This window comes from Vulpes vulpes, chromosome 5 (genome assembly GCF_048418805.1).
Source record: "Vulpes vulpes isolate BD-2025 chromosome 5, VulVul3, whole genome shotgun sequence".
NCBI classification, from domain to species: Eukaryota; Metazoa; Chordata; class Mammalia; order Carnivora; family Canidae; genus Vulpes; species Vulpes vulpes.
Window position 1 is genome coordinate 17434087 of NC_132784.1, and position 26149 is coordinate 17460235.

At 42.7% G+C, this 26149-nt stretch overlaps 1 protein-coding gene across 1 annotated transcript in view; it reads right to left on the reverse strand.

The window, feature by feature from the left end:
- The window catches only part of TMEM163 (transmembrane protein 163), a 224069-nt gene that overhangs the window by 62579 nt on the left and 135341 nt on the right, over nucleotides 1-26149 (reverse strand). Inside the window, exons 4-5 of the mRNA XM_072757408.1 lie at nucleotides 25518-25561; nucleotides 24050-24141 (exon numbers count right to left, since the gene is read on the reverse strand). Of these exons, the coding sequence (XP_072613509.1) occupies nucleotides 24050-24141; nucleotides 25518-25561 (136 nt within the window). The remainder of the gene's footprint in view (nucleotides 1-24049; nucleotides 24142-25517; nucleotides 25562-26149) is intronic.

Sequence of the window (26149 nt, forward strand, 5' to 3'; positions counted from 1 at the left end):
ACTAATAGTGTCTCAAGGGCCAGCATGTTGGGGTTCTGCGGATCCATGGATTGGATAATTTGCTCCCATAAAGTCCCACTATGGGGGCACATTTGCAAATAATCCACTGTACCTCTGTGCAGGCCTCAGATCTAACAGAGACTTTATCCACTGCAACCATTATTTTGCCAACAACAGGAGCAGTCTTGTAGGGACAAGTTGCCAGCCACATGAGGTGAATGATTATGGGAACAAAAAGGAAAGTTGTTTATTATTCCCACCATAATATTCTACTAGCTTATCTAAGGCTCATTACAATTTGCCCTACTGCTGTAAGTACCCTATTTTGCTCTAATTTGTCTACCCAATAATTATGAATTAAAGTAACCTGCCACTGCTTTTTTTTTTTTTAAACAAAGGGGAAGATAAGATCAGATCCCATACGTGTTGACAGAGAAATGCTGTATGGCTCTGAGCAGTCCCTGCAATGCTCACTGCCTTCCTAATTACCAGCCCATTGGCTTCCTGACAGATGGAAAAGAATGACAATGCCCCTCACAGAGCTTATATAATGAGGCCCTGGGTAATCACAACACCACATTCAAGCTGCACCATTAATGCCAGAGGTGGGTCAGCCAAATTAGAGAATTAGGTTCTGTGGGTAAAGAATGACACATGTGTACACAGTAATTTTATTAACCATTAATATGCTTTGTGAAAAAAGGCTTCCAATTCAAAATCATGAAAGACATATGCAATTTGCACCCCTCACTGACTTAATAGCTTGTCAGTGGGTGTGGAGGTGGGGGCTGGAGCATGTGTGCTGTCGCTGAACTATGACATCACAGAATAAAAACATCACCAACCAGTCAATTAAGAGAATTATTCATGGACTTGTTAAAAGGTCACATGCCAAAAACTTCACTTAACAGAGAGGAGCTGAGGTGTGGCTTTTTTTTTTTTTTAACTTGGAGATCATTGCGAATGGGGAGAAGCAAATTCTCACTTAGAAATAAAGCTATGACTAATGTCTTTAAGAACCTAATATTGAGAAAATTACTAGGGCACTTCTGTGCCCCATCTCAACCATCCCCCCAAATTCTCAGGCACCTACTACATAGTCACTATCCTGCCACTTTCCTCTGCCTTAGGCAAAGGAGAGGATGTGTAATTCATCTTGGTATGAAGAATTGTGTGGCGTCTTCTAGGCACTTAGAGGACTTGTACGGAAAGGAATAAAGGTTCCATGTGCAAAGGAATAAAGTTTCTGTTAACAGAGAAATGTGATAAAGGGGGAGGGATCCTTGAGTCCAGTGCCAGGAGTAACCTTTGAGTAAGTCATGTGACTCTAGCGGTTTTCACCCAGGGGAGATATTTATACCACCACCACCCTAGGAGACATTTGGCACTGTCCGGAGACATTTTTGGTTGTCACAACCGGGTGGAAGGTCCAAATAGTGTCTAGTGAGTAGAGGCCAGGGGTGCTGCTAAATATTCCATGATGCACAGGACAGCTCGGCAGCAAATCTTTATCCAGCTCAACATGTCAATAGACCCAACATTGATATACCCTGTTCTATTCGGACTATGGGGTCAGAAATTTTAAGAATTTTAAGAATCAATTCAATTCTGAAGATAAGCTTATTATATGCCCTTACTGGGCCACAGGGTTTGTAATGGGAGAGTGAGGTTCTAGATGAGGAGGCATTTTGGACCTCAGAAGCCAAGTGTGGTTCGTTGACCAACAGCATCGGTGTCACCTGGGAGCTCATGAGACTCTCAGGTCCTTCTCCAGACCTCCTGAACCAGAATCTGCCTTTCAACCTCCCAGAGTGATTTGTAAACTCATTAAAATTTGAGCCATACTCACTTAGAACAATGGTTCTCAAAGTTGGCTGCTCACTGGAATCACGTGAGTAGCCTGATGAGCATCAAGAGTTTTAAAAGCTCCTCCAATGATTCTAATGTGTAGCAAATATAAGAATCACTGCCTTCAGATACATTAAATTAGTGCTACTCGAAGTGTGGTCCCCGGACCAGTAACATCAGCACCACCTGGTAACTTGTTACAAATGCAAATTCCTGATTTATTCCATCTCTCCTGATCAGACACTCAGGGGTGAGCCCAACAGCATGTGCTCTGACAGGTCCTCACAGGATCATGGGGCCCTGAGCACTGCAGTAATATGCCCCCAGCCACCTAGCAGTTTCTTATCATTTGGAATTATATCACTGTGTTCTTTCACTCATTACAAAATCAGTCACCAAGCGGCGCCGTATGGGCCCAAGTTTCCTTTGTTGTGACCCTGTAAATATTGTATGAAGGTGTGCCCAGTAGAATAGATGGTCTGCTTTTGACACTGACCTCTGAGTTAGAGCTGTACGTGTATACAATTTGGAACTACTCAAAGGAACTTTGACCTCTAAGTCTACATTTAGGGAAAATCCCACTGAAACCACAAGTGCCCCCTGATCCTGCCTAATACACCAGGGAGCAAGGTGGACACTGCTTGCAAAACACCGCCAAGCCTGCCCTGGCACCTGGTAGACTTCATGAGGCTCTCCCCCAGTCAGTCTTCCAGATCAGGAGGGTGCGGAGAGTCCAGAAAAGCTCTCCAGAGGAGGGTGTGTCCTTCAGGGCAGTAAGGTTTAGATAAGTGGAATGCCTAGCCAACAGGAAGGAGAATTTTATGAAAACAAGGAAGCAGGAAAGCTGTAGGTCTTGCATCCAGCACAACAAATCCATCCACTAGGACTAGAGAAAGGAATATCGCCCAGGTGTGACTGCTTCCGTGGCCACCTGCAGTTCTCGTCCGTTTCAAAGCTAGATTTGTTCAGCCTATAGTTGGTCAAAAATCATGGCTACTAAAAAAAAAAAGAAAAAAAATCATGGCTACTTTCACTCTTCACATTTAGCACTAGCTTTTCTGATGCCAGTAGGGAAGAAAGCCATTTTTCCCTGGTTTAATCAAAGAAAAGGGGACACTCCAGGATCATTTCGCACAATGACAATTTCATAAAACTATCCCGAGTTGTAAAATATTTTAAGTAAAATAGTTATCCATGTCAACCATCTCTCAGAGAGGAGCTTAATTAAAATCCGCTGTATGACTTTGCTAGACAAATCGACTGGCTGACGCGAGCCTTTATGCAGTTAATAAAATCACAGTATCTAAAACCAGAGCTAACACTACTTTAGATACGGCAGTGAAAATAGTCCAGGCAATGCAGTGGGCTGATGGGTCCTTTAGGAAATCAATTCCAAATGTTATCATGCTACAGTTCCATCTGGTTCTGTCCCAGATGGGCCATTATAATTTATTTTAAGAAGGACATGGTTAATACTCATCTCCCATGACTTGTCTTTTACTAACCCCAAATTTTCGCTGGGAAAGCTAATGCTAAAATAAAATACCACTATGAGACAGCAAGGTGCAGTGTGTGTACTGGCAGAGACAGATGAACAAATGAAGTCTCCCATAATTCATGCTGTAAGCCCTGACCCCTGAACTACACCGTATAAAAATGCCTCGCCTCACTACAAAGAAGGAGCAAATAATTCATTTTCTAGTAAGCAACTGACTCCACTAAGTCTATTTCCTATGTTCCTCCTCTTTTCCAATCATAAACTATTTTTCAGACATGACTACACACCTTCCTGGACGTACAGTGGGGTTATGTCCTGTTAATTCTTTATAAGTTGAAAGGATCTTAAGCGGAACATGCATTTAACATGCCTAACCTACTGAACATCACAGCCTACCTGAAGCATGCTCAGACACTTACCTTAGCCTACAGGTGAGCAAAGTCCTCTAATGCAAAGCCTATTTTATAATAAAGTGTTGACTCTCTCATGTGACCTCCTGAATCTGTACTGAATGTGAAGATCAGAATAGTTGGACAAGTACAGAGCAGTTCTAAGTGTTTCAGTTGTTCATCCACATGATCACACAGCTGACTGGGAGCTGCCACTGCCTAGCATCACGACAGAGCGTCGTAGTGCATATCCTCAGCCCAGGAAAAGATCCACATTCACAAATCAAAGTGTGGTTTCTACTGAATGAGTACTGTTCTCCCACTAATATAGAGTCAAAAAATCCTAAGTGGGGAGCTGTCTTCGCCATAACTCGGAATAAATCTCACCTTCTTGGTAATTAATTCATCATCACCTCACTTCCCCTGGCTCCTCTACATATTTCTGCACATGCATGTGTACATGCGTATCTGTGTGTCTACATGTATGTGTGAGCACCTGTGTGTGTATGCACGCACTATACAAAAAGACAGAGACAGACAAGGAGGGAGGGAAGAAAGAGGGAGGAAAAAAAGAAGGGGAAAGAATTTTCAAAAGTTTGGAGAGAAGCTTTAGAAAGACTTCAGAAAAATCACAGAAAATGCTCCAGAGGGAAATATAACAAATCCTTAACATTTGCAAAGGATACTTGCCAAAAAAAGTCCCAGTGTCCCAAATCCTGATCTAATACAGCTTGAGTTTGAGGAGTGACACAGAGGAGCAAGTATGAAGGGAAGTTTTCAAAGTACAAGGGCTTTATAATTTCTAGAGAAGTATGGGGCCATGAGACCACCATCTTCTCATAGGCTTTCCCATTCCTCCTCTTCCAGGATTCCAGGCAAGGTTACCGCTGTTACCTCTCCTAACTTCTGGACTTGTTCTGGTCCCAGCTGGAACCATGAATATCAGCTTGGAAAATGTCAAGACCAAAAAAAAAAAGACGCCTATAAAGAAATCATCATGACAGCATGTGAAACTCAAATGAGGTGAGATTTAAGAAAATAATCAGTCAACTTAGTCAAAGTCACAATGAAAAGGGCACCACAAAGTTCTATGTTAGACATAGGTCCAAACTAGGCTGAGCTTTGAAAAATATCTTTTTTGATATGTAAGGCAAAAAGAAAGGAAATTTTTTTCAAGGGCTATTTGGAGCAAAATCCTCAGGTAGGCTACAACCCAGGAAAAATGGTCAATGTTAGAAGACAAAGAAAAACCAAAAAAGCACCACTTCTTCATTTATTTCCCCTGGCTTTCCAACTAGGCAAGGCACAGAAAATAAAATCTGTTACAAGGACATGAAAGTTCAACAGGAGAGATTTGAGTAGAAGCCCCTGGTCTCTAACAAGACCCAGGTCCCCAAGCCCCTGATCCCCAAAACAAAAGATCATTCAATGTTACTGAGCTGAATCTGCCAGGAGTCTTTGAAAAAGAATCAGGGCAAAGAAAAAACAAATCTTAAAGTCTAGAGACAGGCTTCAATATTTTTAAATAGATCTTTGAAATTAAAGATTAATAAGAGCTACTTCAAAATCTTAGATGACTTAATTCAACAGATATATTACAAACATTCCAAAATGAACAAGATTTTTGTCCAATTAATCAAGGTTCACCAAGGATAAATCACACTGGCCTAACTTTATTTCCTTTATAGATGACTTTACTACCCTAGTAAACCAAGATATTGGCTTAGCTTGTACATTTTTATTTTATGAAGGTATTTGTCAAAAGTTTGTCATAACTTTCTAACAAGATAGAGAAATGAGGGTACAGTTAGGTGAACTAAACTCTGGTTGAACAGCCTTTCCAGAAATTTTTATTAGTCAAACACAATCAATTTGGAATGAGGTCTCTAAGGTACCATTTTAGGGGGAAAAAATTTTTTTTGAAAAGTAAACATAGTTTTAATGGACATCACTTTGTCTCTTCAAAAAAAATTAATGAAAATATTCACTATTAGTTGGAATATAAGTTGTCATACTCTTAAAAAAAAAAAAATAAGTTGTCATACTCTTTTCAGAGAACAACTTGGCAATACAGATCACCCCTCTGACTAGCAATCCCATCTTAAGGAATTGTCTTCCTAAAAAGTAATCAGATACGTGCAAGAAGGTACAAGATTCTTCACTGCTATGATACAATGGAAAAAAAACAAAGTATTTAATGAAGGGAGCATCATTACTAATGGTGCATCCATAAGAGGCAATATTAACAAACACTTAAAATGAAGTCCAAGATTTTTTAATGACAGCGAAAAAGTCACTCTGGGACGTGGGGGATAAAGTTGGATATACAACAAAACACTTAACTCAATTTTGTAAAAATGCACTGAGACTTGTGCATGTGCATTAAAGAGATGGAAAGAAAACCATCGTCCCTAGGTGGTGGGATGAGAGGTGATTTTGATTTCCATACTTTGAGATTTTCCCAACTTTAAAATAGTGATCATGTACTAATGTAAAATCATTAAACATTATTTGGTTTTTTTGTTTTTACTTGATTTTCAAAAACCATAAAAAAAAGTTACAAGTATCCAAGCCGGAGCTGATGGGCCAGCAGTCAGCTTGTAACAGCAATGCTAGAGGGAGGGTTTCTACACTGGAATCCCAACACCACATCCCATCCAGAGGCTAATCCAGGCTTTCCTGGGAAAACTATAATCATGCAGGTTAGGAAGCCCCATATCCCTGTTGGAGTCCGAAATCAAAAGTAAAAAATAATAAGGGGGTGGGAGGAGAGGCAGCCCCAACTCTTCCCTCTTCAAGTTCATTCTATAAAAGTCCCCATCTCTCTAGATGCCCAAGAAACAACTTCATTGTGGATGTCCTTCTTTTAGAGGCAGTTAGGAGAAAAAAAGACGGACTTCCCAACATTAAATGGGCCCCTATGAAATTCCAAAAGAAGTCTTCCTCAGTCATCTACCCAAATCATTTTTCTTCTGTAAGAAGAAAAAAAAAATCATGATTTACTAGTTTAAGCCTTCTAACTCAATAACATATGCCATCTTTGGAACTAAATCTAATAACTTGGACCCCCCACTGGGAGGGGAGGGGAGGTGAATAAATCAAAGTAATTATTTCTGGGAAGTAGCTGATGTGCAAGCATATTTTCTCCCACAATAAAATTTTCCCAACACACACACACACACACACACACACACACCTTTCCTTTGAAATGAGCCGATCAAATATTATAAAGCTTAGGATGCAGAGAGAAATCAATTTATATGCTTTCCTACATTTCTTCAACTGTGCTTTGATTCTTTCTGGTCTCACCTCCAACAATTTTTATCAGCTTTTATGACAGTCTGGGTTTGATGCAGAAGAGGGGGTAGGAAGGTTTACATTTGTTCTGCTTTGCCATCAAAATCCCCCTTTGAAAAGACCACTGAAATACATGTCAGCTAATACGCTAAATCTATCCCTGAAGAGTTTCTCATGGAGGTGCCCACCTCCCTTGCCCTGGAACACGTAGAAAGGAACAGTGGACAGAGCCGGACCATGGTAAGGTGGAGCACACCCGAGTGCTATGCAATCCTTCTCCAAACGTTTCCATAAGGCCAGGCTTCTGGGTTGGCCACAGACACTGGGTGGAATAAAACACTCTTAAGTCATTTCTCTCTCCCAAGATCTTTCTTTCATTAGACAAACCCGCCTCCCTAAGCACCTTTGCTTTTAATAAGATGCGATATTTGCAAAACATAGATTCAATAATAAGGAAACATATCCTGCTTTGGTCCCAACCATGTTTGCCATTGCCTCCAACAATCACATTTCTGGAAACGTAGAATCGCAGGTTAATTATGCAAAGGGCAGACCCGGCTTTGCATCCCCATTGTTTGTAAGTCTGTCCCCGGCTTTAGTTACTCATGATATTCAGGGAAAGCAATCTCATCCAGACCTGCAGCTGTGCCCACACAGTGAAGGGTGCTTGGGGAATACTGCCAGCTTGATGTGCATATAAAAGAGGTGAGCTTACCCTTCCCTGCATATGTTCCTCATTCACCCATGTATATGTGGTTGGCAGCATTTCCAATTACAGTGCCCACCCTATGAACAACCAAGATTACAGATCAGTGGCAAAAAACAGCCCTACCATACTGGAGCACTGACAGGTCTCCCATGTAAGGCACGCGCTTGCCAACAAACCAGCTTTCACCCCCATTCAGAATACAGGTTGGGTGAGGATGCACTCAGGGATTGTTAAAAATCACAGTTTCATTGTCCCTTCTTACAGAAAAAAGTACCCCATATTTCAAACACAGGGCCAAGAGGAACACACACAGAGGTGTGCATAGATTCAAGCATGAGCAGTTAACAACACAGCTTAAAACAGCAAAAGCCGAAAGAACTCAGGTCTCCCAACAGGAGACTGCAAAATAAATTACGGTAGAGCCAACAGCAGAACTCCATGAGGCCATTTAAAAAAGAATGAGTTGGATATATAGGCGGGAGATTTTTAAATGTCCTTTTTTTTTTTTTAAGATTTTATTTATTTATTCATGAGACACACACAGAGAGAGAGAGAGAGAGAGAGAGAGAGAGAGGAGAGAGATGCAGAGACACAGGCAGAGGGAGAAGCAGGCCCCATGCAGGGAGCCCGATGTGGGACTTGATCCCGCGTCTCCAGGATCTCACCCTGGGCTGGAGGTGGCACTAAATCGTTGGGCCACCCGGGCTGCCCATGTCCTTGATTTAGTATCAGGAGGAAAAAAGCAGATTCCAAAACAATATTAACGAAGAGATCCTACTGTCATTCACACCTAGTCGTGTATGTATATAAAGCACATGGGTGGTTACTGTATTTTATTTTCTTACAAAATATTCTGGAAGCACCTGTACCAAACTATTCATTGTGATTATCTTTCATGGGGGAGCGAGGAAAGAATGAGGTTAAGTATGCATGAGACAGAAAGCATTCCCTTTCCATGTTGTTAATTTGAATGTATAGTTCTGCAAATATGCGCCACAAACACAGTCAGTGAAATGAATAAAAATATTTTCATTTGTAAAGAAATGACAAAGGAGGTCATATTAACAAGAACGGCGGAATTCCCTCACGACGAGCCACCTGAGCTCGCTGACATTAATTACATAATCAGATCGCCTCACCCCCAGTTTAATGACTTGCCCGTGGCTTCCCACTGCTCATAAAATCAAAACCCTTCCCAAGGGTCCCCAAGCTCTGGCCGCCTCACAGCATTATCTTCCCAGCCCCTCACTAACTGGGTCCAGCCACTGGAACCTACTTTTTCAACCTCCAAACACACTAGGCTGGTTCCCACCCCTTGGGCCTTCATTTGCACCAACCCCTCTGTCCAGGGATGCATTTCCTCCAGGCTTCTTCCTGCCATCTGAAGCAGCAGTTCAAGAACCTTCCCTGACCCCCTCCAGAGGACCCCTCCTGACAATCTGGGGTCACATCAGCCTAGATTTTCTTCACATCTCTCTCTTCCCTCTGCAGTTCTTTTTTTTTTTTTTTTTAAGATTTTATTTATTCATGAGACACAGAGAGAGAGAGAGAAAGAGAGAGAGAGAGAGAGAGAGAGGCAGAGGGAGAAGCAGGCTCCATATGCAGGGAGCCTGATGCAGGACTCGAGCCCGGGACTCTAGGATCACACCCCAGGCCGAAGGCAGATGCTAAACCACTGAGCCACCCAGGGATCCCCAGCCCTCTGCAGTTCTTTACTGGCCATCTTCTCCTTGGCCCATAAGAGTGGGAGCTGGCCCGTCTCTTGTGTCCTGGTGTCTCAAGAAGCACCTGGCACACTGTGGGCTCTCGGTAACTCACTGCTGACCAGTAAGTACATATCACAGCTGCATGTTAGGAATCTGATCAGTAAAACTGGACTTTCTCAAAATAGGTTTGCCCTTCTCACTATGAAACAAAAGGCACACCGCCAGAACACCAATCCGACACAAACCAGATGCCTAGATCATCGTTCCCCATCCCAAATGCAGACTACCTGAAGAATCCAGAATGAGGACAAGGTTTAGAGTCACTGTGATTTCATGGAAGTCCCATCGAGACTGATTCATGTGGGACTCCTCACCGTGCTTGGCAAAAGCAGGAAAGGAAGTTAGTTTCTCCATGACCACCTTTCCTCAATTGTCAATCCCAACCGTCCAAGGAGCCCTGAGGAAGAGCAGGTATTTAGCCAGGCTGGTCGTAACTGGAGCCAACAAAATAGCTTGCTTAAAAAATGGGTAAAGAAGGAGACTGAGACCCAGGGGCCTACACAGGTCATTTTTTTCAAACTTCTGTTTTCTCAGACAGGGCTAATCAGCTGACTCTTCATACCGCGGCTATTATTTTATTTTAAGGCTACTCTATTTCAGACTCTAACACATGCCTTCATATTCTGGAAGAAAGACATCTATGATGATCTACTTTTCCCTTCATGTCAGCCTCAGTCACCTTGGGAGGGAGAATCGAAACTTTAATTTAAAAGCAGATAAGGAAAAAAACAAAACAAAACAAAACAAAACAAAAGCAGATAAGGTCAGTGTATGGCTTGTTTTCAGGGTACTTCCACACTACTCACCTAGCTGTCCTGCAGGTCTCCTGATTGAGAACACATGAGAAAGGAAACGATTTCTCGGCTGCAAATGCTAAGGAACAAATTCTGGTGGGTGCCGACACTCACAGTAAACAACCCCTTTGCAGCAACAAACACACACAATAGAGAAATCGAGAGACACGGCAACTTTATCTGTCCTCACAGTCACTGGAGGAAAGAAAGCTCCAGAGAGCAGGGGTTTAGCCCTCCCATTTAAAGCTTGTAACACTGTTCCAGCCCAGTACCCAAGCCCTCTAGGGGAACTGCCCCTCTGCTGGCCTGTAGTTAAGCATTTAATTTATGGAAGGTGATAAACAGGGAGCTGCTCTATCAATAGGCATAAATTTTCATCACATAAGATGAACAAGTTCTAGAGATCTGCTGAACCACACTGTGCCCGTAGTAACACTGTTGTATTGTACACTTCCACATTTGCTAGGGTGGCTGTTACATTATGTGTTTTCACTATGATAAAAATAAATTTTTTAAAGAATTTAAGTTTATTAATTTAACTGTATTTAGGAATATATATTACTTTTATACATATATTTTTATATTTACTTATATCATGTATATATGAATGTGTACATACACACACACACACACACACTTTTTAACTCTCCAAAACATATTCCCTTTTGATTCTTTTCCTGATACCTCCAAGGCAGATAAGACAGCAGTTTTCATCTTAACCTACCAGATAAGGAAATGAAAGCAAAGTATAGTTATACTATGTACAGCAGGAACAGACCTAAAATGTGGATTTTTTTTTCCTCTCAGTTTGGGGCTACAATGTGGGGCTGTTCACAGCTGTTCTCCCCTGAGTCTTCTTACTCCTGAACAGTCACACCAGTCATCGACACACAATGAATCCATGCGGCTTCTCACCTGAGCAGTACCAACATAGGACAGCTCTGAAATGAAGGCAACAGCAGGCTTCGGAGTCCAGCAGGACTTGGTGCAAATCACCAGCATGAATCCCAGCTCTACAACTCTGGGCAAGTCCCTGTACCTCTCTGTATCTATGTCCTCATCTCTAAAATTGGAGTAGTAACATCTGTATCTCACTGGATTGTTCTGAGGATTAAATGGGATGAATCAGAGAAAGTACTTAGCACAGTCCCCAAAGCATGGTAAGAAAATCAATAGTTAAGACTGGCCTAAAAGTTTAACCTTTAGACCAAAACCTATCAGATTGGAACAGGAATTACACAAAAGCCCCTTGGCTCCCTACCAGACCATAAAATCCACAGCTGCACATCTCGGGCCTACAGGTAGTCTGAAAGTACGCCATGAAAAAAAAAAAAAAAAAAAGAAAAGAAAAGAAAAGAAAAGAAAAGAAAAAAGAAAAGAAAAGCCCCCACTGCTAGCAGATGCTGATAGTCTTTCTCCTCACAGGAAGAAAAATTAAGAAAAATGTATGAATACCCAGTCAAGTTTCTTATGATGTACATACCATGTACCCACTAATGAACTGGAATCCTGTTTTTACAGGTGAGTTCCATGAGTTTGACTAACGTAAGCCCCCTTTGTGCCATTAAACCCAAAATTTAGTCTGTAAGGCCCATAAGCCAGACTCTGCAGAGCCATAAGGAGGTGAGGACATCGCCAGTCGCATGAAGGGCCTCTTGAAGGAAGCTTCCTCCAGACACAGCTACTTTACTAGCAGGGGTAATGTAACTCCTAAAGGGTCTAGGGGAATCAAGACAAAGAAACAAACAAGGGACTTTTCAAAAGTGTAAAAACCCTCAAGTATAAATCAAAACCACAATGAGATGCCACTCACACCCACCAGGACATCTAGAATCAAAAAGGCAGACGATACCAAGTGCTGATGAGGATGTAGAGAAATTGGAACCTTCAAATATTGCTGGTAGTGCTATAAAATGGTGCAGCCGCTTTGGAAAGCAGTTTGACAATGTTAGCTACATACATTGACCATTTTACTCCTAGGTATGAAGCCAAAAGAAATAAGAACATATTTCCATCAAACATTTATACACCAATGTTTACAGCAGCATATTCCTACTAGCCCCAAATGAGACCATCCAAATGTCCACCAGCTGATGAATGGATCAACCCAATGTGGGACATCCATACAGCGGATTATCATACAACAATAAAAAGAAATATTGATGCATGTCACAGTGTGGAGGAAGGCTGGAAGTATTATGCTGAGTCAAAGACGAAGTGAGGAAGAAAGCCACAAAGGAGCACACAGCGCAGGAGTCCACTTAAATGAAAGGTCTGGAGGAGGCTAAACTATACAGACCTACACATGAGGGATTGCCTAGGACTAGGAGGGGGGAAAGGTCAGTTGGAAGGAGTTAGAGCAGTGGAAGCTTAAAGGAGTGGGACTCCTTTTCACGGTGATGAAAAGGTTTTCATGAAAATGATTGTGCTGATACATGCACAATGCTCTGAACATAATAAAAGCCACTGACCTATACACTTTAAATTCATGGACTGCATGTCATGTGAATCATATTTTAACAAGGTTTTTTTAAAAACACTTTTTTTTTTTTGGCCTGGAAAGCATGGTGTTAAAAATAACCCCCGTTAGGGGCACCTGGGTGGCTCAGTCAGTCAAGCGTCCGAATCTTGATTTCAGCTCAGGTCTTGATCTCAAGGTCATGAGTTCCAGCTCCACACTGGGCTCTGCGCTGGGCATGGAACCTACTTTAAAAAAAAAAAAAATCCCCACTTATGGAATACCTGCTATTTGCCAAACACCGTGCCAGGCAACTTACCTATATTATCTCATTTGCTTCTTGTAACAATCTTATGAGGTACATAAAAACTATTCTAAAAGAAAAAACACAAACAACTCAAGTATTCCTCTAGATGCCTTCTATTTAGTATGTGAGTAAGCTAAATCTTGTTACAGAGAGATGTCAGTAAAACCCATGCTGGCTAAAAACTCAAAGGGTGCAACTATTTAGAGAAAGGTAGGAGATAGGGAGGGAAAAAAACAGGCCAGGTTCCATTCAGTGCAGTTTCATAGACTTCCCTGCCCAGGGAAGGTTTCATGCACTGTGGCAGGTCCCTTCAGAAGAGAAGTAATCTTATGTAAAAGCACCCGGTGGTGTTGATGCTGAGTATAATAGCACCCAGTAGGATAATCACAGGAAGGCAGTAAAAACATAGAGGAGAGGAGAGCTTTATTCCTTGTTCCCAGTCTGACTTGCTTTTTATGTTCCCCCAAGGGAAAAAGTATGCCTGACAGGATTACAAAAATAACATATGTACCTTGCAAAATATTTTTCAGAAAATGCAAGAAGTATAAAGAGGAAAGTAATCATTAGCCATAATCAGCATCAACAATCGGTGTTGATCCCTAGTCAACGGCAAGTCCCAAGCAAAATTAAATTGAGTTTAAATTGTTCAACAACCAACACACAGGACAAGATCTGGAGACCAGAGGTAGAAAAAAAATGCGCCATGAACCTCTGACCTTAAAACATCAAATACAGCTGGAAAAACTGAACCCACAGAGTTGTCCTCTGAAAATACAGCCACTCAGCAAAGGCAGAGCCTGCCACAATCCCACTGCCAAAGGTGGTCACAGAAAAGAGAAGGATCCTATTCTTACCTGTCCATCTCAAACCTCGCCATTTCAAGGAGGGTTCCTGCACTAAGTCTGCTCACCACAAAGCCCCAGCATCAGAGCAGAAGGTGGATGAATGACAACTATAGGGACTTCCATGCTCAGGTTTCTTTTTTTTTTTTTAAGATTTTATTTATTCATTCATGAGAGACACACGCACACAGAGAGGCAGAGACACAGGCAGAGGGAGAAGCAGGCTCCATGCAGGGAACCTGACATGGGACTCGATCCCAGGACTCCAGGATCACACCCTGGGCTGAAGGCAGGCGCTAAACCACTGAGCCACCCGGGCTGCCCCAGATTCAGGTTTCTAAAGGGTGACCATCCTCAAGGTGAAGGAGCTCCAGTCACAGTTTTGGGAGCTGATGTTCTTGGGGATAGAACCCTCTCAGTTCATCACATGCCTTGTTCTGGCAGCAGGTGCAAAAGGAGAGGCCATAGACCTAGACAAAGATGTGTGGCTCTTCCTTCATAGCAAAACTGCAGAGTCCTCAACCCAGGATCCAGCAGGCCCTGTGCAGCTACCTATGCAGTCTCCATGCTCATTGAAATGTCAAGAACCAAAGTTTCAATGAGCAGGGAAGCCAAGGCTGCAGTCAAAACAAATGATCTTCATTTGCAAGGCCTTTGAGACACAGGAGAGCTGCAGTGCTTGCCATGGTGGCCATTTGCCAAGGGACTAAGACATGAATAGCTGCTCCTGGGAATGACAACCCACCCCTAGGCAGCCCTAGCAGTTTGTCTGGTCCAACCAATAGCCAACCATTTCCCCACCTTCCAGAGTTAGAACCAAAGCCCAGGGCTGCACTTTCAGTTGTATCTTGTTATAGCTTTTAATTCTTCTGCATCCATACCACTTTCCTTCTCCAGCAAATTGCTAAGAAAGGGCATTTCCAGAAGGAAGGGGAAGGCGGGGGGGGGGGGGGGGGGGGCTGGAATGAAATGTGTGTGAAAAGACACACAAATGATCATTTAAAGAGGCAGTGTTGCATAATGGTTATGCAACAAATTTCAGAGCAAGCAAGATGTAGGTTCAAACCCCAGTTGTATCCATTACTAGCCATGAGCCTTCAGAAACACTATTTACCTTCTCTACCAGAGGTCAAATAATATACCTCTACCTAATGCAGAGTCCAGCATGATACTGGGCACAGTAAATACTTATCATCTTAATAAAAGTTATCAAAAGTTTACATAAGATGAAGGGCTTCCATAACTCAATCTTTCGTTCTGCAACTCTTTAAATGAGCACCTAGTAAATGCCAGCTGTTTTTCTAGGGAATGAAGATAAAAAAGATTAAGACACTTAAGGAATCCCCTTGCCCTCATGAGCTTAAATTCTTCTGAGAAAACAGTCAATAAACGCACCAATAACAGAAATTAATACAGGTATTTTAGATGGAAGGAAAAAACATGGCACTGCAAAAAAGAATACGGCAGGTGTGAGGTGGGGTAGATCAGGATGGGGAGCAAGCAGAAAGGATCTGGCCAGTTATTAAGTTGTACTTTCTTTGTCACCTAAGTTCTGTAGCCAGAGGCCAGAGTCTGGGAAATGTTTCAAAAAAAAGGGGGGGGGCTTCTTATTCCCATCTGAAATTCTGCAACCCAGGTCCCACAAGAAATACAAATACCAAAAAAGCATCGGAGAATTTGTTTAGACTGATAACTGAACAAATGCACGTTAACATGGAGAATTTAATTTTCCACCTGGACAAATAGCCAAGATCAAGCAGAGCTCTAACACTTAGTGCTGGCCAAGGTAAGTAAAAAGACAGCCTCACCCCTACCAAGGGGAATGGAAATTAGTATGACCTTGTTGGAGCACAGTGTGACACTGGCCATCAAAATTACAGGTCAGCAGATTCTTTGACCCAGACTTTCTAGTAATTTATCCCAAAGAAATAAGACAAGCATGAAAATACAAACGTGTAAGGACAGTTATTTCAGGCCGTTTCTAGCCTCAAGACACTGGAAACAACCTACATCTTCAGTAGAAAATTACTTAACAAAATATGCTAAATCCATACACAGAATACTGCCTAGCTATCAAAAAATAACATACCTCTATTTATCCAAAGATGGGAAAATGTTCAAAACATGGTGGTTAAGTAGAGAAAAACCAGTTTGCAGAGGGTATATATAGATTATCTCTATGTAGGAAAAAAAAAAGCTGTATATGTAACCATGCATATGCATTCAGGAAAACACAATACACAGCGAAACGTTAGCTCTGGTTCTCCCTGAAAGGCCCTCTAACAATTGCTATAGTCTTTGTTGGGTTTTTTTGTTTGTTTGTTTGTTTGTTGTGATTTTTAGAGACAGACAGAGTGCATTGGGGGCGGGGGGTAGAAGGCAGAGAAAGGAGAGAGAATCTTCGGAGAATCTAATCTTAAATCCCAAGGCAGGGCTCGATCTCACAATACTGAGATCATGACCTAAGCCGAAATCAGGAGTCAGACCCTGACTAAGCCACCGAGGTGCCTCTTGCTACATTCGTTGTACCTCTATGAATTACCTTAACTTTTTACAATAATCATATGTTACTTTGTCTTGCTGCACACAAACGAGATTTTAGGGAGGGATCAAGAAATGAAATGAGGAAATCATGCAATCATCTTTTATCACCTCACTGCAATATTAACTCATGTCTAGCCTAGGTCCAAAGCAACTTTCTCAATATGCCAGGGCATGTGCTTGGGTTTTAAAATTCTTTCCTTGCAACTTTTTTTATTCCACACTGTTCCAAAGCGAATTAAAATAATAGAGTAATTTCAAACTATCGTAGTATGGTTAGCGAAAAAACATTTTCAAAACTCCAGGGATGGAAAATAAGGGATCTAGCTGTTTTTTTTTTTTTTTAAGATTTTATTTATTTATTCATGAGAGACACAGGGAGAGAGAGAGAGACAGACACAGACAGAGAAGCAGGCTCCACGCAGGGAGCCCGATGTGGGACTCGATCCCGGCTCTCCAGGATCACGCCCTGGGCGGAAGGCAGACGCCCAACCACGGAGCCACCCAGGCATCCCGGGATCTAGCTGTTTTAAAGATGATTTTATTTATTTTAGAGACAGAGAGAGCACGAGCAGGGAAGGAAAAGGACAAGGACAAGGACAAGGAGGGCCCACAATGTGCATGGTGCCTGACTCAGGGCTCGACCTCATGACCCTGAGGATCATGATCTGAGCTGAAACCAAGAGTTGGATGCTTAATGGACAGAGCCACCCAGGTGCCCCACGAGCTAACATTTTTTGAGATCTACTGATGTCACATTCAACGTCAGGTTTAATTTTTGCCACAACACCATTTGGTAGCTACTGTGGCCCATTCCCTCTTTCACAGACGAGAACACTGAGGTCTCAAAAAAATCCATACACCCCTCAGGGTCACAGAGCAGATGAGTGCAGATCTGATGAAGACTCTTCTCAGGGACAGCTGCATTTTCCCGTGGCTGCTGTGACCCAGCACCACACACTGAGCGGCTTAATGAACAGAGATTTTTCTTCTCACTGTTCTGGAAGCTCGAAGTTCAAAATCAAGGCGGCGGCGGGGCCTAAGCTCCCTCAGAAACCTGTAGAATCATCCTTGCCTCTTCCAGCTGCTGGTGTTTGCCAACAATCCTTGGCGTTCCTTGGCTTGTGGATACATACCTCTGCACTCTGCCCCCACTGGCCGTGGCCCTTGCCTTCCTGTGTGCTTCTGTCTTTCTCCAAGGACTCCGGTCATATGGGAGTGTTATCTGCGAAGACCCTTTTTCCCAACGGGGTCGCACTGTGTAGTAGTCAGGGTTAGGATTTCAGTGTATTCCGGGGGGACACATTTCTACCTGTAACACAGACCAAAGAAGACTACACTCCTTCCCCTAACACATCCTGCCCAGGGCAGCACGGCTCATTAATGTCTCACCTGCGTCATAGCAGGTTTTACATGAACTTTCCGTGACTATGGAAGGCAACTCTCCTCTGCCTTCAGGTAAGACTAAAACCAAACTGTTCAAGGCACATGAGCTCAGGTCCCGCTCTCAAGACTCTCTACCTTCTACACCAGCTCTCATTACAGAAGTTACTGGGGGACTCTCTGAAATTATTTCTTCTTCCAGCACAGGTTCCGCTCTTGAGTTAAAACACACTCAAGAGCTTTGTAGTGTTACTATCACTAGAAAGATATGGAGGAAATATGGTTCACTTTCCCAGAGTCCCTGATTTAGGGTGAGATAGAATGCCCATGAGAAGAGGGGGAGACATGACACTAGTTCACTGGGTTCCCGGTATTACTCATTGCCTTTGCAGTCCACACAGATCAGACACCAAAAGCAAACTACCAGAAAGTTATTTCTTGACGGAATTAGTTACTTTTCTTTCTCAATTTGGAGAGCGGTTTCCAAAAGCAACAAGAATGTTGCTGAAACCAGTAATCAAAAGCCATTCTGTCAACTGGTAGTTTCCAGGCCAAGGCATTTGGCTCAGCAAACGGGGCGGGGGGGTGGGACAGAGCAAGGACCCGGCATGGGTGAGAACCAGTGTGCCCCATTTATTTCATATGCCTCTCTAAGAATATCTACTCCGGAGCTCTCAAATTTGCTTTCCAATATGCTGCTGAGCGTAATGCCATTTGGAGGTAGATTTGGAACAAGTGAGCAACCTCCCCGGCTGTGTTTTTGCCTCAGTGTTGCAGAATTTCAAGCCTGTAAAGGTGAACAGCCTCCCATCTGCCTCCACCTCTCCATCTCGGTGAGCTGACGGATGGCCCAAAGAGACAGCTGGGACTGGGGCGCATCATGGGCCTCCCACCTGTGCTGCAATTGTGCAAAATGGCAGAGGCCTCCAATGAGCGTCAAGCTGTACCTTGCGTGGCAAGCAGCCCGATGGCCCTCCACAGCTGATGGCAGCGGGAGGCTGTACTTCCTGTGGCCTTACATGGTACACAAGGCTGACAATGGCTGAGACAGGCGTGAAATGCCCTGTGTCATTTGGCCTTGCCAAGTTCCTCCTACACTAATTTCTCACACACCCTCCACCTCCGGCACCTCCTACCTTCCCTCCGTATCTCTCATTCCCAAGTCCCTGGACTTGGATTTTTTTTTTTTAATTGGTGTTTGATTTGCCAACATAGAGAATAACACCCAGTGCTCATCCCATCAAGTGCCCCCCTCAGTGCCTATCACCCAGTCACCCCCACCCTGGACTTGGATTTAGTAACAACTTTGTTTTTTTAAAAAATGGACTAAAACTGATCAAACTACCTAAAGAGGCACTGCCGAATAGGGTAGCCACAAGCCACATGTGACAATTTACAGTTCAATTAATTTAAATGAAATAAAGTTAGAAACCTAGCCACGCAGCAAATGTTCAATGGCCACGTGTGGGTAGTGGTTTAATGACATTGGACCATTCGGCTATAGGACATGTCTGTTACTGCACAGAGTTCTTCTGGACAGCTCTGGCTAAAGGCTGGAAAGAGCAGATCCCCTTCCTTTCTTCTGTCCCCAGTCCCCCTCCTACTCTGTATCCTTGCGAGCTTATTTATATACATGAACAGTATGTATGGATGCAAACCTCTTTTGTTAAAACTGATGAGAAAAGACCCTAAGCACTACTTTGCTCCATGTTTTCTTCACTTTGAGGATGCTCGGAGATCACAATATAAGTGTACAAATAGTGCTTCATTCTTTCGGTGGCCCTGTGGCAATCCATGGTCACCAGGACAACTGTCACCACCCCCTCTTCTAGCCATGCTCCCCTGTGTCCCCTTGCTCCCGTCCCTTGCCAAAATACTGTCACCCTATCCCAGTGTCCACATCCTCAGGCTCTTTTCCAACCCTTGCCCTCACCTCTGGGCCTCATAAAAACCTGGCTCCTTCCCGAGGAAGCTGCCTGCCTCTGCTCTGAAGCTGAGGCAGTGCGTGCTCTCTCAGCCACATTGGCAAAGCCTCCCTTCCTTGGGGTGAATTCCAAACCAAGTCTCCGGCTTTTTCCCTCGACACCCCCAGTCACCCTCAGACTGAAGCCTCTGCTACATCTCCTTGCCATCAGCCCACACCTCCTGGCCCCTGGCCCCCAGTGGCTGACGGCAGCAATGCCTGCTTCACCGTGTTCAGCTCCTCCCTGGATCCTGCAAGCACTCCTTCAACCCCAGATGGAGCATCCAGCCAATAGCTGGCATCACACATGACCCTGACCTTTCGTTCTCACTCTCAGATTACTGCCCCACACCCATGACTGTCTCCCTAAGCAAGATTTCTCATCCCTGAGGACTCTTTACTGACCTTGCCATGGCCACCTACGCTGAGTGAAAGCAGCTTGTTGCAGAAGAACACATACTCTGTGCTTCTACTTATCTGAGGTACCTAGAGTAATCCAATTCAGAGTAACAAAGTAGAGTTGTGGTTGCAAAGGGCTGGGGGAGATGGACAAGGATAGTTGTTTAGTAAGTATGAAGTTTCAGTGTTGCAATGATGAAGAAGTTCTGGGGACTCTGTTCACAACCGTATATGAATATATTTAATTTTACTGAACCAGAAGCTTAAAATGTTTAAGATGGTAAATTCCATGTTATGTATTTTTTACCACAATAAAAAAAATGCAAAACAAAACTAATGAGGATCCACTCTGTAGCTGGATATCTCTTAACAATCTAGATGCAAAATGCAGTACTCTGGTGGTGCTAGAAGCATCCTCTCCTCCTCTGGGCATCTAACACCCTATCCCATGCAGCCAGCACACATAGTATCAGGTGGCAGGGCTGACGAAACTCCCTCTCCTTCTGGCACTGGCAATTCCAAGCTCAAGATTCTTTCTGAAGCATAGAGTCAAAGGAGGACAAATTAGAGGAATTAACTAAGGACCATTTGGATATTCCCCCATTTATTATTCTCCAGCAACTAACTGAAAGCCAATAGTTTTTCCAGCTATGCCTCTCATAATTCATTCATGCTCATTAATATGCAAACATCAGTTTCTCAGCTGGCAATGATTCCATGAATTTTTAATTTACATGGGATGAGGCACAGATTAAAACTTTAAACTAAAGCCAAGAGTACAAAGGACTGTGGAGTGTCACCTTGATCCCTACATTTAGACCCTCCGAATGAATTCACAGGCATCATTGTGTGAATGATCATCCGGGAATTATCAAAACAACTCCACTGTAAGTTTTTGTCTTCTCAGTATCAACAGACATACACATTTTTTTTTTAATGGTACCTGTTTGAGGATCACTAAAAAACAGTGAGACCAAAGACATGTCTTGTCATCAATCTTTTATTCTTGGAAAAACTCCAGGCCACCTGGCAAATGCTCAGAGATCTCAACTCTATAGAAAAGCCACAATAATTTGTAGATTTGTGACTAATATGTAAGAAACTCACTTCAACATAAAGGAAATCAGATTTTTAAAAGCACATTAGAAGAGAGAAATTGAGAAACATGGAACTCAATTCCTTCTGGAATTGCAAATCAAATTCTGATTAGTAATTCTAAAGTAAGAGAAGATAGAGGGAAGAGCTTTCTATTTTGAGGACAAAGCCCAAAAGAATTATCATATAAGCCGCATACGTAATTTTAAATTTCTAAAAGCCACATTAGAAAAAGGAAACAGAAGTAAAATTAATTATAATAGTTTAATCCAATATATCCAAAATACTCTTTTTTTAAGATTTTATTTTTAAGTAATCCCTACACCCAACATGAGGCTTGTACTCAGGAGTCTGAGATCAAGAATCACATGCTGTAGCAACTGAGCCAGCTAGGCACTCCATATTCAAAATATTCTTACATTAACATGTAATCAATATTTTTAAAACTATTAATACAATGTTTACATTCATTTTTTAATGAAGTCTTTAGAATGTAGTATTTTACACTTAACAACACCTCTTAATTTGGACCAGCTACACACAAGTGCTGAAATAGCCACCAGCCGATACTGTACTGGACAATGCAACTATAGAAGCAAAGAATAGGGATGTCTGGGTGGCTCAGCGGTGATCCCAGGGTCTGGGATCGAGTCTTGCATGAGGCTCCTTGCAGGTGCTTCTCCCTCTCCCTATGTCTCTCTCTCTTTCTCTCATGAAAAAATAAATAAAATCTAAAAAAAAAAAAAAAAAAAAAAAAAAGAACCAAAGAATAATGTCCTTCTGACAGGAAAAGGACTAGCTCTTGAAATGTGACAAGAAATATCTCTACATTGTCCTCACTGTATTCCTCAAATAATAGCCAGCAACAACTTTGGTTTTTATACTAGCTGCTCCTTTGGCTAGACTAGTATTAATTCAACTTTAATCGTCATGGTACCATCATTTGAAAATTTACAAAATCTGGGGCAGCCCGGGTGGCTCAGCGGTTTAGCGCCACCTTCAGCCCAGGGCGTGATCGAGTCCCCATGTCGGGCTCCCTGCACGGAGCCTGCTTCTCTGTCTCTCTCATGAATAAATAAATCTTAAAAAAAGAAAAAAGAGAAGAAAATTTACAAAATCGTTACTACAAAAACATTACTACAAATGTTTTAACTTTTTTCAACTATAAATTGACTCACTTTTTAAAAAATTAACTTACTCCTAAACAATATCTATGCTAGAACAGATCTGATACTTGACATTTTTTTAATTTTAATTTTTACTTTTTCTTAAGATTTTATTTATTTATTTGAGAAAAAGAGAGAGAGCAAGCATGTGCAGGAGGAGGGGCAGAGGGAGAAGCAGACTCCCCACTGAGCACAGAGCCCAACCCAGGGCTCAATCCCAGGACTCTGGGATCATGACCTAAGGGGAAGGCAAATGCTTAACTGACTGAGCCACCCTGGTATCCCACAATACTTCGTATTTGTTAAAAGAGCTAATGCACGTTAAAATAAAATTTAACACTTCAAAGAAGTTTCTGTGCTCCACCTAAAGCCGACAGTGAAATAAAATCTGCTCTCATTTGTGAATCAGTTACAGCATTATCTTTCAAAAGTTTTCCATTTGGCACGGGCAACCCCATTACTATCTGAGTCCCCTAGCACCTAACATTTGTATCTCAAAATTTGTACCTTAAGTATGACATAGCATCCTCATCAAGACTACCTTCTGTCTGGGCGCCACCACAAACACAGCAGGGGAGCATTAACTCCTTTGTATTAAGCTGTTCAAAAGCCACAGAGGTGGGATCAAACTCTTCCCTTAATGACCAGTGGTGGCTCAGTCTCAAAGAAGCCTCATTAATAATTCCTTAATAATTAATAATGATGGCTGCTAAGGCTTCCTGAACTACATGCCAAACACTGCTCTAAGCTATATTATATATATTGTTCTAATATCTATAACATATATGTTACAGCATATATATTACATTAGCAATACGTATCATGCGTACATCATATATACAACACCTCAATGAAGGAGGTATTGTTGTTTTCCTGATTTTCCAGATGAGGAAACAGGGCATGGAGCCCTTAGCAGCTTCCTAAAGTCACAGAGCTAGCAAGTGACAGAGCTTTCAAAGCCAAGAAATCTGACTCTGGAAACTGTGCTGTTATCAGCTTGGAGATTACAAATGAAACAAAGAGATGGGAGTTGAGAAAGACGGGTTTTATGGCCACAAACTCAAATTCCTCAAAGACAAGATCATTACAGGATGGAGAGGCTGAGACAAGCCAGGTCCTCAAATAGAGAAAGGAATGGAGGACAAGTAAGGTAATTTAGAATATGCTCAAGATGCCTTCCATAAATTACAGTGGAAATTTATTTTACTTAGAAAGAAAGGAAAAACACATGGGAAATCCAAGAGAACAAAGATTCCACAAACACAAAGAGGATGGAAGGATGGTTGAATTGAAAGATGGACGGATCGATGGACACACGGACAGAAGGATAGACAGACAAATAAGCATATAAACATTCACTCCAGACTCAAGAGCAGAGAACAGGAGAATTATAAAAGGACACCCCATCTCTTTGGTCATCCCAAAAGGTGCTTATCCTATGTCTGATAGCACAGCTGGCACTCTCAAAGGCAATTTGGGTCCTTATGCTCATCCTTGGGACCAAAGCTGTAAAGTAAGCTAGACTGACAGCCTAATTACGTGGCCTTCCTTTGCAAAAGTTCTACTGTGCAGAAGAAGATAAAAATCCACTTACATGTATTCCCTATGGGCAGAGTGCACAGCCGCAGCATTGCTGTAACGCCACAGGACAATCGCCGATGACAGGACGTCAAGGATGGCATCGAACTAGGAGAAGGAAACATGGCATTAGTGCTTTCCCGAATTAATAAGGCATGACTGTGAAGACACAAGACATGGAGGCTTGGAATCTGAGCCAGTGACCTCAGAGCAAAGTGGCTTCACATCATTACGATACAGGCTACTCCTCATTCTCACGTGGGGTCCTGGGAATCTAGAGCCAAGGCCACTGGACATGCCAGCCTCATGGCAGTGCCATGACTCCTCCTCATACCTCGTGCTGTCCCCACCAACTAAGGAAACATACTCTCTGGTGCAGTGGGCTCTGCTCTCTGGGCCCTGGCTCCTAGCACTCTGGAGACACGAAGGGACCTATACTGCTCTGACACCTATTTCCCAGCAGGCAAAATAATTGCAGCATTTCCCCGCCACATGCCAAGTAAAAGATTCAGTATAAGTATTCTATGCCTCTGGCTTTCAACGGGATTGTTCTACCTAAGGTTCAGGGGTGGGGGGGGGGCACTCAAGGGTCCTGGGAAATCTGCTAACGCTCCAAAATTGTATACAAAATTCAATGCTCTTGTTTGAACAAAGGAAGGAATGTGTGAGGGACAGGGACAGAAGAAAGAGGAAAAAAGAGAGATGTGTGTGTGTGGTGGGGAGGGAGTGTGTGTGTGTGTGTGTGGAGAGACTGTCCATATCTTTTTCAAAGGATTCTGAAACAATCTACAACTTCCAAAACATTAAGTTCTCACAGCAAAGGGAAGAAGTGGATTTGGGAACAGGAACACATGCCCTCAGGTACAGGAAACCCTAAAGCTGCATGGGAGGATGCTGGAGCTCTCTGGATGAGTCACTGCACCATATCGTACTTTCGATCTGGAAAACTACAAGCACTAGCAGTCTCTGGAAGGAATGTGGGGAAACTTCACCCATGCTTTAAATATGCCTCTCCTGTCAAACATCTCAGATCCGTTTTCTCTGACCAATTCCCATCAGGAAGCAAGTTTGCAGCCCCTTGAGGAGAATCAAGGGGCTGCAGTCTGACTTGTCTAGTATCAGGAGCCCTTATACTAACCGCCAACATCCCTGCCTGCACCAGCAAATTCTTCACTCCAGCATGTGCCCACTGTCACGCCTACAACCTCGAGGGAGAAAAACAGGCCATAAAACGCTCAAACATCCTCTCAACCAGGTGTGGAAAATGAGGTCCCCCTAATCTGTTCTGGAGACCCGTACGGCATCGTTGCTGTCTACTTACATGGAATTGTAATTTTTTATAGAAGCTATTTCCAGACAAGGTTTGTTTGCATTGCTAAGCTCTCATCTGCTAACCCCCCTCTGAACAGTGAGCCCAGGGTGAGATTTGTGGGCTCAGGAAAAAACGTGCAAAACTTCATAAAAGTACATTTCAGGTTACTTACTGCAAACCCAAAAGCAGAGGCGCTGTACCTCATAACGGAGACAGCTAAAAAGAAAGAAAATATTATTCAGAATATTTTAAGACCTCATGGATATTTTTCTCTCATTTCTGAGTATATTCCTAGAATTGATAGAGCCTTTTTAACATGCCCGGAAAAGTTCCCAGAGAATTAAGTTAAAAATTAACTGTACTTGTAACACCTACAGACTAAAACAGGTAGAGAGAGAAGTGAAAAGATTGCAGACTCCACCAGCAACAGTGTCCCTTCCCACCAGCAACAGTGTCCCTTCCCTTAAGCACCAAAGGGCCGGCTTCATGATGAAAATGCCAAGCACTTGTCAATCAAACGACTGCTAAGACTTTGAGAATTTAGCAATTGGGGAACAGAGAGCTGGGAACAGCACAAAACTATCAGAGCAGAAGTGCAACCGTCCACACTGTTCCCATCATAAGGTAAATAGGGGTGGTATCTATATGCACATGCCATTGCTAACACAGTTGAGAGCAATCTCTTGCCCATCAGAGCTTAAAATCCAGCGTAGGCCTCAAGAAAACTGTTTAGAAAAACAATAGCAATGATCTTAAATAAGACATGTCTACAAATATAGATTTAACAGTTAAAATTAAAACACT